This window comes from Emys orbicularis, chromosome 7 (genome assembly GCF_028017835.1).
Source record: "Emys orbicularis isolate rEmyOrb1 chromosome 7, rEmyOrb1.hap1, whole genome shotgun sequence".
NCBI classification, from domain to species: Eukaryota; Metazoa; Chordata; order Testudines; family Emydidae; genus Emys; species Emys orbicularis.
In genome coordinates, this window is record NC_088689.1 from 46173214 (window position 1) to 46188467 (window position 15254).

The 15254-nt window shown below is 37.3% G+C and overlaps 1 protein-coding gene across 2 annotated transcripts in view; it reads left to right on the plus strand.

Moving 5' to 3' along the window:
* The window catches only part of HERC4 (HECT and RLD domain containing E3 ubiquitin protein ligase 4), a 99447-nt gene that overhangs the window by 20538 nt on the left and 63655 nt on the right, over positions 1-15254 (plus strand). Inside the window, exons 5-10 of one of the 2 annotated variants that reach the window (XM_065408624.1) lie at positions 1718-1794; positions 3933-4154; positions 6299-6390; positions 8753-8883; positions 9980-10140; positions 10555-10631. In XM_065408624.1, the coding sequence (XP_065264696.1) occupies positions 1718-1794; positions 3933-4154; positions 6299-6390; positions 8753-8883; positions 9980-10140; positions 10555-10631 (760 nt within the window). Of the gene's footprint in view, positions 1-1717; positions 1795-3932; positions 4155-6298; positions 6391-8752; positions 8884-9979; positions 10141-10554; positions 10632-15254 lie in introns of those variants that run through there. The other variant, XM_065408625.1, reaches the window with a different exon arrangement.

Here is a 15254-nt window from a genome sequence, read left to right on the forward strand (position 1 = left end):
GCAGTTTGGTCATCGGTCCACACCTTCGCCACTCACTATGCGCTTGTACAGCAGTCCAGAGATGATGCTGCATTCGGATCAGCGGTTTTGCACACAGCGATGTCTCACGCCGACCCCACTACCTAGGTAAAGCTTGGTAGTCACCTAATTGGAATCGATATGAGCAAGCACTCGAAGAAGAAAAAACGGTTACTCACCTTTGTAACTGTTGTTCTTCGAGATGTGTTGCTCATATCCATTCCAAACCCGCCCCCCTTCTCCTCTGTCGGAGTAGCAGGCAAGAAGGAACTGAGGGGGCGCTGGGTCGGCTGGGGTATATATCCAGCGCCATGAAGGCACCACTCCAGGGGGCTCCACAGCCGACCCACCGGGTGTTGCTAGGGTAGAAAATTCTCCGACGATCATGCACGCGGCGCGCACACACCTAATTGGAATGGATATGAGCAACACATCTCGAAGAACAACAGTTACAAAGGTGAGTAACCGTTTTTTTTACATTAAGTAAGGCTCCTTTTGTGTTTGACTGATGACTTGTTTACACTTACAGCACTCCAGGGGCCAATATAGCGCTTAGTGAAGATGCTACCTATGCTGATGGGAGAGCTTCTCCTTTGGAGTAGATACTCCACCTCTGGTAGTAGCTATGTCAACAGGAGAAGTCCTCCTGTCAACATAGCTCTGTCTGCACTGGGGATTAGGTTGGTATAACTATGTTGCTCAGGAGTATGGATTTTCCACACCCCTGAGCAACATAGCTATAGTGACATAAGTTCGTAGTGTAGACCAGGGCTCATATAATTACAGAGGATTACAATGCAAACACTTACTATAAATTTATAACATGAGGTGCGGATGTCATAACTGAGATTACTACACGCAGCGTCCTACAAGCATTTAATCAACTCTGAACACATTCTTATCAGCATAACATATATGGTAACAATACTAACACACAGGTGAGCCAGACTGGTTTCCAACTATGTGCTGGTCAATATTCAGTTGAGGCCTGGAGGCCTTTGCATGGGCTGGCACCTGGTCTGCCAGCGTCACAGTCACAGCATTAGTTTAAAACAAAATGCTATGACTGATTTCATGCATCTTTATATACACTTACAGGTTTTTGAGTAAGATTGTCAGGTCAGACAGCTCACGTAAGCTTGTTATATTCCTAGGGTGAAATTCTGGCCCCACTGAGTGCAGTTTCAAAACTCTCATTGACTGCAATGGAGTGAGGATTCAAATGTATGTGGCATAAGGAAAAAACAATCTGATCCTTGTAAACCAATTGGAATTATTTGGCCAAAAAGTTGTATTAACATGGTGAAGAATAACATATTTTAAAGCTTTTGTTAGATCTAGGAGGCCAATCTCCTTTTGCATCTCCCTTTCAGTGTTAGATCTTCAGGTGGATGACATCCTTGTGCCCCTGAAACAAGATAACACCAAACAAAAGTCCTAATTCTGCAGAGGAATCTCTGATTTATTAATAAAACTCAGTAACAAATTCCGTGGGTTACAGCTACCCAGAGTTTTGGATTAATATTTTGTAATTTACAAATTAAATTAAAAGATGTTTTATAATATTTCAAGTAGGTTTAGCTCTACTTTTGTGAAAAGGTTTAACTTGCATTTCTGTATTATTGCTCCTTCAGATGTTGTACTGTTTCATAGTGCCAAGATCTGGTGATCTAATTCCTTCTCCTTTTTAATCCCATAGAAATATCAAAAGCTTATCGGATATCCAAATAATGCAAGTTGCCTGTGGCTACTGTCACTCACTTGCACTCTCAAAAGGTAAGTAAAGTTGTTCTGCAGTATTTATGTGAATTCCTATTGGGTAATTCAAAACGGTTTTTTATAGAATTTTTTTAAGAAGGAACCACATTTTAAAATATATCTCCAAGGTGCCTTTGACACTGTGCCAAGTCCCACCTCCTATTGCCTTAGCTATGTTACCTTTTTATTTAATTAAAAAAAAAAAAAAAGGAACGTTCTGAATTTTTTTACTTGTTATTTATTATAAAAACATAGCTCTGTCCTGATAGCCCTAGAATTATTTTTCTCTGCTACTCTCTAATTGTGACATAGAGTTAAAAGAAAATAATGAAATGTATGACAAGTCTCCAAAATACGTAATTGTTTTACTGATGTTCTTTGAGAGTATTATGGAAATCAAAATGTGAAAATCCAATTTGTCACTTGATCTTGATGAATAAGAGCATTTTATAATGTTAAGTATGGCCCTAATCCTGCAGACATTTATGGATCTGCATAATGTCATGTGTATGAGTAGTCCCATTTATTTCAATAGGTCATTCATGGTCTCGTTATTTTTTCAGTTGTCTTGAACTGAGTCTTGCCAGCTCTGTCAGTGATGATTGTAAAGTGCCTGGTCATTGGCTGATTGGTTCATACTAGGGCTGTTAAGTGATTAAAAAAATTAATTGTTCGATTAATCGCACTGTTAAACAACAGTAGAATACCATTTATTTTAAATATTTTGGATGTTTACTACATTTTCAAATATATTAATTTCAATTACAACACAGAATACAAAGTGTACCGTGCTTACTTTATATTTATTTTTGATTACAAATATTTCACTGTAAAAAAAAATTTCAATTAATCTCACAAATACTGTAGTGCAATCCCTTTATCATGAAAGTTGAACTTACAAATGGAGAATTATGTAAAAAACAAACCTGCATCACTTGCCTCCATCATTGTTCTTCACATCCTAAGTTGTCAGCTTATATGAACCAAACCTTTATAACAGTTGTTGAATTGTTTTTGTTTGGTATATATTGAGTTTAATAGTTTGGGACAAGTACATTTGGTTTTTGATATATGCTATTTGAGAGTCAATTTCTGACAGGCATAGCAAAAAAAAAGTTGTATACCTACAAAGGGCTATTGTTCTTACAGAATATTTAATTTTAAAAAAGAGCTCAACACAACTGCCGTATTATCTTTGTCTACATTAGGGAATTTTTTTTTAAAATGACCATTACTAGTGCTGACTCAGGTCCACCAGTGTTAGCAACATTGGGAGTCATGGTGTAGATGGGCCTCTAGTATTTTTAATGGTGTCGTCCAAGCCTGCTCAGAGCAGGTCTAATCAATGCCTGTGCTTTAAAAAGCCAATTGCCCATCCATTCTAGGGCTTTGCAGTGTTGCTGACGTGGGTGGAGTTGAAAAAATGTTAGCAATAGTGAGTAATTTTGTAAAACTTCCTTACTGTAGTGGACAAGGCTGCTATTTTACAATTGTGTATAGATAAGTATTTCTAACTTGAGCCAATAAAAGTGTGAAGTAGTGATGTGATCTCTGAGTAATTGGATAAAATTTGAAACTTAACATTTACTGAAAAGGCTTCAAAACTTCACGTGATAATTCTTTTCTTAAACTATCCAATAGATGCCAGCTATTGTGGATAGTAGAGTAAGTTACAGAATGGTGGTTCATGCTGTAAATTATCATTTCAGTAGCAAAATTATTACATTTATTTGAGACTAATTACATCAATATTTGTATTCATTTCAGTGGCATTTTTAATAAGTGATGGAAGCACGTACTGTTCCATTTCCATCTTACTTGATAAGGCTAATAATTAGCTGGTGCTGCTGATGTGAAAAAGTTATGTGCAACCTTGAAGTTTTTGAATTGATTTAAATATTAATTTCAAATTAGTCTGACATCTCAGTTTGACTTCAATCTCAAATTACAATCAGTTTTGAGTTTGAAAGACCAAATCAATAAAAATCTCTGAACTACTGAAATTATTTGAATTCCCTGTACAAAATAGTCTAGCTGTTTAATTTTTGAAAGGTCATGAGTTTGTCCTTTTTGTTAAAGGTATTGAACACACTATTAAATTATGTTTAAAGTATGTTGGTCCTGCTTCATCTTAGATCTTTTTTTCTCTTTAACAGGAAGTGAAGTTTATTCCTGGGGACAGAATAAATATGGCCAACTGGGTATAGGTTATGAATTTAAAAAGCAGACTTCACCTCAACTGATTAAATCTTTACTGGGAATCCCTTTTGCACAAATTGCAGCAGGAGGAGCACATAGTTTTGTACTAACTCTTTCCGGAGCCATTTTTGGATGGGGACGCAACAAATTTGGTCAACTTGGTCTTAATGATGAAAATGGTGAGTAGTTGTTACTTCAAAATATTTCACACTGGAAGTCTTTATTGTGGCTCTGCCTTGTACTCAGTGTCTTGGAATAATCTTCAAATTGGAATTCTTGTCCGCATCATTGACTAGCAGAGTTATATAAACATCCTGGTCTTGTTAATTCAGTGTCTGGTTTTACATTCACCATTGCCTGGGCACCCTGGATTGAGTTTGTAACTCAAAACCCAGGACAGCTTCCCTCTTGACAGACTAAGGATGTATTGTGAATTAGCAAGTAAGGCCCTGACTGCAACATTTGCATATGTGCTGAGCTTTTATCAAGTAGGACTAAAGTGTGTAACCTCTGTTTCTTTTGCCCACTCCAGAATGAGGTCAGGTGTAACTGGGTCCCTGGAAATGGGACAGGATCATCCAGACAGTCCTGTCAGATACTACTTATGAGAGCTGAAGTCATAGTTACATACAAAAGAGAAAATAGAAAAGATATTGTCTCATTGCTTCATGGTAAAAGCTCTCACTGACAAAGTTGTCCTGTAATTCTGCCGAGTCCCTTTCCCTTTCTATTTATGAATGAAAAAGCGTTTGAGCTCTCATTCTTTTCTTTTTAACCTTTCCTTTGCTCTTTTAAATTAACTTAACAAGAATGATTCTGTTCAGTTACTTAGAACTTGAACAATCTACCTTTTGGTAAATGATCACATTTTCTGAGACTGCTTTTAACCTATAGTCTAATAGATAATAGTATACACAGACAAATTTAACATATCGTTTTCATTATATATTTGCCTTGTCTTCTGTCTTCCAACGACCCCTTTTGGGGACTGTATTGATTATAAAATATTTCCTTTGTTTGGTCTGTTTATTTAGTAATAATTTAAAAACAAACCATGTGATGAGGAAAAATTAATGTTCCTTTCCTCTTAATGGGATTTGCCAAACAATTTTGGACTAGTAGGTTCCCCGCCCCCCAAGTTTCAGGGCTTGTAGTTATGCATGTATTGTGGCATATATATGCATATAGACAATTTAGTGCTAATTATAGTCTGTAAATTAATCTACAGATGCAGAATGTATGAATTACCAAATTTAATCTCAGATGAAATCAGAACAAAATGTCTAATTGTGCTGGGAACTGGTTAATGAGGCAGTTAGCTATGGAAATGATGATGTGTGTTGGTTCCATGTTAGGTGGAGAATGGGGAAAATGTATAATTCGCTAAAATTTCTCAATAAAAATACAATACAACTGAAACTTATTTCTGAAGTAATAGTTTTAAATATGGTTGTCCTTTTTACAATGAGAAAATTAGAAAGACTGAAACTGGTTTTTAGTGGTCATGTTTTCAGAGTTAATCAGTCTGGTGGAAAACGAAAACACCCACATTGTTTTCAAATTTCATAGTCTTTGTAGATGCTCTTTAGAGTCCACATTACCCCATTTTTATCAGACACTGATAAAGCATACATTTTTAATGTACAGAAAATTATTTTTTAATAAAGTTATACAATTGTCATTGTACATTTAAACATTTCTTTAGTATTGTTAGTTTACAAATTTTCACTTGTGCAACTAGATGACAATGCTGTTTTAGTCTGTTATATCTGCAGGGAAATTAACTTCTGCTTCTAAAACGAAAATGAACTCTGACATGGTCTATTGCTATAACAGTATCTCATGTGCTGTGTAAAAACATTTTTTAAACTCCTGGAGTGTGCAAATTCAATGTAATTTATCTCTGTACACTTTACTTTTTAAAAAAACAAATTAACATTTTTCATCATCTAAAACATATGCATGGGATAATCTCTCCTGCATTGTCCACCTTAGGTCTAATGTACTGCATTGTATTTCATGATTTGTGGGATAATGTTCATGAGCCAGTGCCTTTAATTTTAAGGAGTGTAAACCTTTGTTTATCAAAATTCAGGATGAATATTTTTTTATACAGTATTTTTATATGGTACCTCTCACTTAATGCCTCTGTATTTTGGGTTCTTATAATTTTTGAATCCTATAGATTAATAAATTTGGGCCAAAAGATCACTAATTTTGAAAGTTAAATCTGGAGACAGAGCTTTTTGATGCAACTTCTTTTTCAGAACACGTTAAATGTACTGACATTATAACGTGACCAACTTTTTATTAAAACCTTCAGACAGGTATGTTCCTAATCTGCTGAAGTCCCTAAGATCTCAGAAAATTATTCACATCTGTTGTGGAGAAGATCATACAGCTGCTCTTACAAAGGTACAGTACTTAAAGTATCGTCTGATTTGTTAATTTAGGCACTTCATGTAGCAGTGAACAATGCTCTTTTAAAGTCTCTAAATGCAATATTTCTATTGCAATGTATTTCTATTTCTTAAAAGTTAGATGGATAAAATATGGCCTGTGAAATCATGATAATAGTAAGAGAAAGGTTAAACATTTTAAATATAGACCCACATTCTTCATAAGTTACATAAACCATGTTTATAGTACAGGCACTACAGTGGCGCAGCTTTGGTGCTGCAGCTATGCTGCTGTAGCACCATCGTGTAGGTGCTCCCTACAATGATGGAAGAGGTTTTACATGCTCCTGAGTGCCGTAGCTATGTCAACCTAACTTGTAAACGTAGACCAGGCTTCAGTCTAAGATAGGGGTTCCCAAACTTGGTTTGCAGCTCCCACTGGCTGGGAACGGCGAACCGCGGCCACTGGGAGCTGCAAGCAACCGTACCTGCGGACATTCAGGTAAACAAAGCGTCTCGCGGCCCGCCAGGGGCTTACCCTGAACAAGCCGCGAACCAAGTTTGGGAACCCCTGGTCTAAAATGTGTCAGCTTTACTAAAGATGAATTTGCAAGACTTTTACATTTTGTGACCACGACATTGCTTATGGCATTATTTAAACTCTGCGATAGTTGAGCTTTAGAGTGCACTGTTCTAAATACTAACATAAACTTCTGAGCTGGATGGTTTTACTTTTACTGCATTTGTCATAAAGTTTTCACTGACAAGGTTAGTTCCAAATTAGATTGTACAGTTGATGGATTTTATTTTAATTTAGCAGCAGTATTACTTGTAAATAGTAAGTAATTAGCAATAGTGGAAATTGTCCGAGTTATCCACAGGGTAACTACTGTGCAAGCAGTTAGAGTATGAGCTTCCTTCAGGGTTTTACCAATAGCTTCAGCCCTCTCATGAAAGAAACATCCTTTATTTGAGGGGTTCTTAGTTTTATGTCATTGTAGCTCAATCCTATACAGAGGTGAATACCTGAACCACAACTGACACTTACCCTTCAGTTTATGTTTAAGTGCGTTATTTATTGTAGTCTCTTTTGTTTTTTGTATAAATTAGTTTATGAAAAATGTTCAAATAATAGAAATCTCTCCATAATTATAGGAAAAGATGTCCAATAGAAGCAATTATTGATGAACAAATATTACCCTGCAGTGTATGTGAACCAAATATTTGCACCACTATAATCCTGAAATTGAAACTGATTTCACTGATACTAATCGTCCAAGTTGAGACATGCACAGTATAAACAAAATAGTGACCAGTAAACTGTATTTTTAACTTTTTTCCTTTTACTAAGGCATTATTAGTAAAATAGTTAAATCAGATTTACAAGAAGTGTAAGTTGACACTATCCCTTTAATGTGAATGGATTAAGATACGTTAATTTACTGTAAATACTAAAACTAACATGATTTTTCTGTAGTCCCTTCAAGCCCAGCAGTCCCTCTGCATGTTGTACATTGCAAAATTAGGGTCTTAATATATTTCTGTGTGTGGAGAAACTGGTTGTATGTGAGAGTATTTTAAAAGCCCTTCCAGAATTTAGAAGTACCTGGCACTGTTTATTCTAATTCAGTGAATGGGGCTGTTTTTCTCAGCGGATGCTGCCATTTTAATGACGATTTCCAGCAGAGATCCAGTCTGGTGCAGAGTAGAATTGAAAGAATCAGCTTTGCAATTTGAAAGCATTTGAATATGGAAATTTTCACAGTTGTTGTAAGGTAAGTTGCATAACTTTTAAAAACATTTTTGATTAACATTCTTCTGTTATGGTTTTTGGTTAATTTCCTGTTAAATTAATCAAAAACATTTTTTTAAAATAATTGAACTTGCCTTACAACCATGTTGAAACTTTTTGATATCCTGTGCTTTCAAATGATGAAGCTAATGCTTTCAATCATACTCTGCATCATTTCTTTGAGTAGGGCAGCTTCCTATTTGGAAATTATTATGAAATATATTTATGAATTAAGTTTTAGGGTTTTCCTGGGATTTTTTTTGAGTTTTTATGTGCAATTGTAGTTCATCTGTGGAAAAGAGGAAAAAACAAGGTTTAGTATCCTATTAATGCCACAAGTTAATGGCATAATTATTGTGTAATAATGTGGAAATTTCAAGAACATTATTTAACAATGGTGTATTATATGATAGGTGTACTACATTTTCATAAATGGAATTAACTTGTAACCCTGTATAGATGAGTACCCTTATTTTTCTATTCCACTATCTTGTTAAAATTATATAAACCAAGAAAGGAGAACTGTACAATGGATGATTCTTATTGTTCAATGTATTCTAATTTTAATCCAAATATATTTGTTTAGGAAGGTGGGGTTTTTACATTTGGAGCTGGAGGCTATGGACAATTGGGTCATAACTCTACCAGCCATGAGATAAACCCAAGGAAAGTTTTTGAACTTATGGGAAGCATTGTCACACAGATCGCTTGTGGGAGGTAAGTTCCATTCTGTACTAGAGCTATGAATGGCAAAAATATTTTGTACATTAAGCATCCAGTTGTATAGTGAAGTATCTGAACTCTGACCCTTACAGATAAGGGGTAAGGACAAAATTGTTACACTTGAAGTACTTAAATGTGTTATCTTAAACAGTATTAAATAAAAAATGTACCACAAAGATGTATGACTCTCTAAACAGAACAACTGCAATAATCATTTATTTTTAACCTGTGTCCATCCTTGCCTTCCTAATTCTGGTCCTTGCATGTTAAGTGAAGGCAATAAACAGTATCTAACAAGCATTTAAAAAAAAACAACCAAACTCCAAATCCTGAACAATGAAGATGTGTACGTGCCTTATTGAATGTAACACAAGGGCTAGAAACATACCTTTTTTTTTTTTTTTTTTTTTTTTAAAATATATAAAAGCACTAGATGATGGCTTCAGGGCAGTGGGTGTTCAACATATATGTGTGTGTGTACTCCTAGTTCAAGCCATTTATCATTGTTCAGATTGTAGTAGCACCCAAAATGTAGATGCTTCCCAGACATAGCTGAAGACATTGTCCTTGTCCCAAAGATTTGGTAATCTAAAAGGACAAAGACAAAGAATGGAAGAAAGATACACATAGGAGCAAAATGATCGTGCTGGTGTTAGGGATGCTTTGTTTTTTAAATATAAACTGTCCTCAATTACCATTCTGTCTATCCATGGTGACCATGACGGGACCATTCCCTGTTAGCAGTCTACATTAATTCATGACTGTTTATCCCATGCTGTCCCCTCCTCTACCATGAATTTAAGGCTGAGAGGAAAAGAATTCCAGCCAGTCTGGCAGAAACTTTAAATTCTAAATGTCCAAGACCACCCTCCAGGTCAGGCTTTGGGTGGGAAGGGATGGCAGGCTCCACGTGGCTGCTCTGTCCCCTAATGTTCCAGGCAGGTCCTTTTATTTCACTACCTTGGAACGCATGGTTTCTGGTAACATGCTGAAGGACGTTAAATATACTGTTAACAGTCCTATTTTGACCTGCACATAGCATGTTACAGTGCTTGCATAATTTATTTTAAATTTTGTATCTCTGCCGTAGGCAGCACACCTCTGCATTTGTTCCTTCATCTGGAAGAATTTACTCCTTTGGTCTTGGAGGTAATGGACAGTTAGGAACAGGATCAACCAGTAATAGGAAAAGTCCCTTCACAGTAAAAGGAAACTGGATTCCTTATAGTGGGCAGTGCCCACCAAGCACAGGTAAATGTGTGACACTACATATTAACTCTTTAAACTATTTCTGCATTGTTTGGGCTTTGGGAGGTAGCCAACTATGATTTCCCAGTGCATCAGAGAAGAACACTTCCATCTCCCTAAAACCTTTTCTGCACTAGGAAATATTTGCTAAAATCTTACAGATGATGCCACTCATTTAGCTCCTTTGGGCATAACAAAAGTGCGTGTGCGAGTGTAGTCCAAGGTTTCTGTGTCTGCTGCTATTTTAAGCACTGTGTTGTCGACCAGCTTTGAGCAGGGGTGATAACATCGTGCTTTCTGCAGAGAGACCCTTCTTGATTGTTTGATTCATAGACAATCAGTCATTGTATCAATTGCAATGTGATATGCCATTTCAAACTAAGATTTGGAATTAACTAAATTTTATTTTCATTGCAGACAGTGAAGAATATTATTGTGTAAAGAGAATTTTCTCTGGTGGAGATCAGAGTTTTTCACACTACTTTAATCCACAGGTAATAAATTAAAATACTGTGAATTAGTTTCAAAGCCTATAACCAAGGCTCTGTTCTATGTGGCATTTTAGACCTAAATTATGTGACAGGAACCTTAGAATTATGTACCTCTGCCTCCCATATCTTCTTCCCTTCATAGCACTCAGCCTTGGTCCAGAACAGCACAATCAGTATAATAATATGTTGTTGTTTAATGTAAGTTTGAGTTTATTTTATGCTCATCTCCCCTGACCTCCGCCGCAATTTTTTTTTCTCTTTTTGACCTGTTGGTTTTAGTATTGAAAATGCATAACTGCATAGTACAAGTTGTAGGGGGAATCCTGAGGCTTTCATGGCTGGGTTAGTTCACAGTTGGGATTTTGGATGCTCAGGAAAGTGGAAAGCCTGTTGTTGTTGTTTTTGGCACCTACAATGTATTTGAAGCTTTCGGTAATGGGATGCATGTCCTCTTTCCCTTTCAGGCTGGCTCAGACATGAGTGGGGTTTGAACTTCTTGTTTTCTGCCACTTCTCATCAACTCTTACCAGCAGCTAACTTCCCTATTGTTCCTTGCCCCAATATCTGGTATTTCGTCCAGCAGTGACGGATAAGCATGTTTAGCTGATCGTTTCTGCTACAGTGATTAGTAGCCAAATAGTTTATTGCTGACATTTTAAATCGTCATCATTAGATTTCATTACAGTCTTAGAGTAGCAGCCGTGTTAGTCTGTATCCGCAAAAAGATCAGGAGTATTTGTGGCACCTTAGAGACTAACAAATTTATTAGAGCATAAGCTTTCGTGGGCTACAGCTCACTTCTTTGGATGCATAGAATGGAACACACAGACAGAAGATATTTATACATACAGAGAACATGAAAAGGTGGAAGTACGCATACCAACTGTAAGAGGCCAGTCAATTGAGATGAGCTATCAGCAGCAGAAGAAAAAAAACCTTTGAAGTGATAATCGAGATGACCCATAGAAGGTGTAAGGAGAACTTAATACTTGATGCAGATGACACTTGCTTTTATTAGATATACTCTGAGAATAGTCAAGATTTGTATATATTATTGTAGTTTCATACGGCTGCATCAGCAGAGACTGGGAATGGTTGGGTCATTACACTAATTGAATCTTTTCCCCCCATGTTAAGTTCTCCTCACACCTTCTATGGGTCATCTCGATTATCATTTCAAAGGTTTTTTTTCTTCTGCTGCTGATAGCTCATCTCAATTGGTTGGCCTCTTACAGTTGGTATGCATACTTCCACCTTTTCATGTTCTCTGTATGTATAAATATCTTCTATCTGTGTGTTCCATTCTATGCATCCGAAGAAGTGAGCTGTAGCCCACGAAAGCTTATGCTCTAATAAATTTGTTAGTCTCTAAGGTGCCACAAGTACTCCTGTTCTTATTACAGTCTTAGACACTGTGACATCAGCAGTTTGAGACTCCCTAACCCCCTCTTTTTGTCCTATGACTGCAGAGGTGTTAATCCCTCACAGTATGTGCTAACTACTTGTGCTAAACAGTCTGTTCCACCTTGGGTTTTGCCATGATGCTGGGAGTATCTTTTCCAGACCTGAAGAAGAGCTTGTCACCCATCTTGTCTCTCTCTAATATCCTGGGACCAACATGGCTACAACTGCACTGCATAAAACATTACCTCAGTCATTTTGCTTGTTTGTTGCCTCCCTTCACGATCAGTTTTTCTTCTGCTTAAACTGAGCTCTTTGGGCCTCAGAACTTCCTTCTTAAATGATTGTAAAGTGGCTAGCACAGTTCTCTGGGTATTATAGAAATAACAACACCCTGACTCAGATGAATGTGGGCCATTCATATGTTCCCTGGATTTACTGTTACAGGCTATCTGTCAACTCAGGCAGACAAAACTGCGTTGACTTACTTTCACTTAAGATTCTGAAGTTTTTCTTCACAACCATAAAGGCTAAAAATGTAATTATTCTTAAAAGAAAGCTTAGATTACAAGCATAGTTATATAGCAATTTTAAAAAGACAATTTTATATTCATGTGCAGATCTACATTGCCTAAATATACACAGGGTCTTGCCTGAAACCTTAATTTTTTGTACAGTTTAATTTGTTCAAAACAATAGTTGCCCAGCAATCCAGTTTAAAATGCCAAACTCCAGACCTTGACCATAAAATTGAACAAACCTTGCATATTACGTTTTTTATGATTAAAACTTTGAATATTGTAGTATTTTTGGAATTCTAGATGAAGCAGCAGAAGAAGTTAGTTCCAACATAAATTTTAACAAGTCTTCATGATTTTTCTTATTCTTATATGTAAAACTGCTCAGATGTAGTTGGTATTTATATAGTGTGTGTGTGTGTGTGTGTGTGTGTGTGTGTGTGTGTGTGTGTGTGTGTGTGTGTGTGTGTGTTTTTTTTTTTTTTTTTAAATATGTTACCAAAAAAACAGTTCCTATAAACTGCCAAAATAAGGTTTTTTTTTTTTTTGTTTTTTTTTTTTTTTTTTTTTTTTTTTTAAGTACATTTTGACAAGAATTAGCTGAGGTTAACTGGAGATCACTGATGCATGGGGAACCATTATTTATTTTGCTCTATAATAAATTCACATATCCATAAATCTTTAGGTGCTATAAGCAGGGCGCTACTTTAGTACTCTTAACAGTTTAACATTTTGTTGTTACGTTGTTTGAAATTTTTTTGAAAAGTATAAGATGTTTGAAAAGCATAAGAATTTCCTGCGTAAGCATATAAGGCACTGTTCCTGGTTTTTAGCAGAAAGCAACTTTACAGAAAATAAAACACTCTACTTGTCTCACTCTGTCCTCTTTCCTGTGTGCAGGCACACAGATACTGTGCATGATTAACTCTGTGGTGTGGAGGGAAGCAAAAACGTGTTTGTTAGTATATTATTTGTCAGGCATCCAAAAGTGTGTTAGGACCCTCTCGGATATAGAATAAAGGTAGTTCCCTGTCCTTAAGAGCTTACAATCTAAATAGACAAAACGGACACAGGATAGGATAAGGGAATGACACCATACCATATTTCAACTAAATCGTGTTGCTTTTTGTGTGTCATTAGTTCCACAATTTTTTCTTAATTTTTCTTTTTTAATTTAAATTTCTCCTCTGCCCTTTTTGTGCTCCCTCTTGCTGCCTCCAGCCTTCTTCCTTTAAAACAGTTCCCTTCTTGCACACCACCTGTCTGTCCCTTTTCCCCGTCATAGACCTTGCACAGAGAATGAGAAGGTTTCAGTATGAGCAATTATAACAGGAGTTGAGGCAATTCCCTTAGGAGTTGGAAGTATTGAGAGTGTTAAAAGTTATAGGTATGAGGTTTGATGGCAGCAGGAGTAGTAGGGATGCCATGTTTCTAATTGCTGGTAACTGGACTGTCAACTCCCCTACTGCTTGCTGGATGGTCTCTTTTCTCCACCCCCTCCCCCACCTCCCGGGCTCCCTCTCCTCCAGGGCTGGGGTGGGAGCTGCTGCAGCCTGGCAAGGAGCCTGCCTGCAGGTAGGAGGCAGCCCTGGCTGAGCAGGGGCTGGCACAGGTTAATGATCCAGCACCTCTCCCTACCCCACAGTTACTGGACTTTTTGGTGTTCGCTCAGTACATTTGACTGGACACTGCCACATCCCCTTTTTGACCATACTTTCTGGCTGAAAAGCGGGCACCTGGCACCAGGAAAACAGAAGCCAAAAATTGGACTGCAGGGTAAAACGCCGATGGGTGGCAACCCCAAAGAGTAGGGGCCCCTGTTTATCAGACAAAAATGGGGTTGGTCAGAGGGGAAGTCAAACTCCTCTCCCACTACAGCCTCCTTGCACATAGTGTTTGAGGGAAGTTTTGGGGGAGGAGATTAGTCAGAATAGCTACTGAATGTGGTGACTAACATTGTCTGCATCTTCAATTCCCATTGGACAGTGGGAGCAGCTGGAAATAGAATTTACCCCACTAAAGGAACCAATAGTAGCACAGCAATTTAGCAAGCCATTCTGCTAGTATCTGGTTTGAGATTGCATCTGGGAGACTCTTAGGGGAGTGGATATTTAGTATAGGTTAGGTAAAGTTCTTTGGAGTTTTGCCCTGGGATTTCCTTATAGTGAATTTTCAGCTTCAAGAAACCAAGAGCGTTTAAAATGTAAATCCCCTCCTTTGCCCTGCCTCCCTTTTCTTCTTGGTGCTTACCTTGTGTGTAAAGAAGTCAATGAAGTTCTTCCAGGTTTTCTGCAGAGTTCCTTTCGCTGCAGTGGGGAAGCATGTAATGAAAAATGAAATAATCCCACTAAGGAGTTTCAGTTGAGCATGTATTAATCTGTTAAGAAGAGCACTCCCTTGTGAGTGTTTGAGTTACTGCTCAGTAGTGGAAAGCTATTTGAACTGTTTCTTAAATTTACCCATGATCAGATTTGCTCATGGTACCAAATGGGTGCTGTCAAGGCTGCTTCCCCACTCTGAACTTTAGGGTACAAATGTGGGGGCCTGCATGAAACTTCTAAGCTTAACTACCAGCTTAGATCTGGTCCGCTGCCACCACTCCCAAAGTGCTAATTCCCTTCCCTGGGTAGCCTTGGGAGACTCTTCACCAATTCCCTGGTGAATACAGATCCAAACCCCTTGGATCTTAGAACAAGGAGAAATTAAC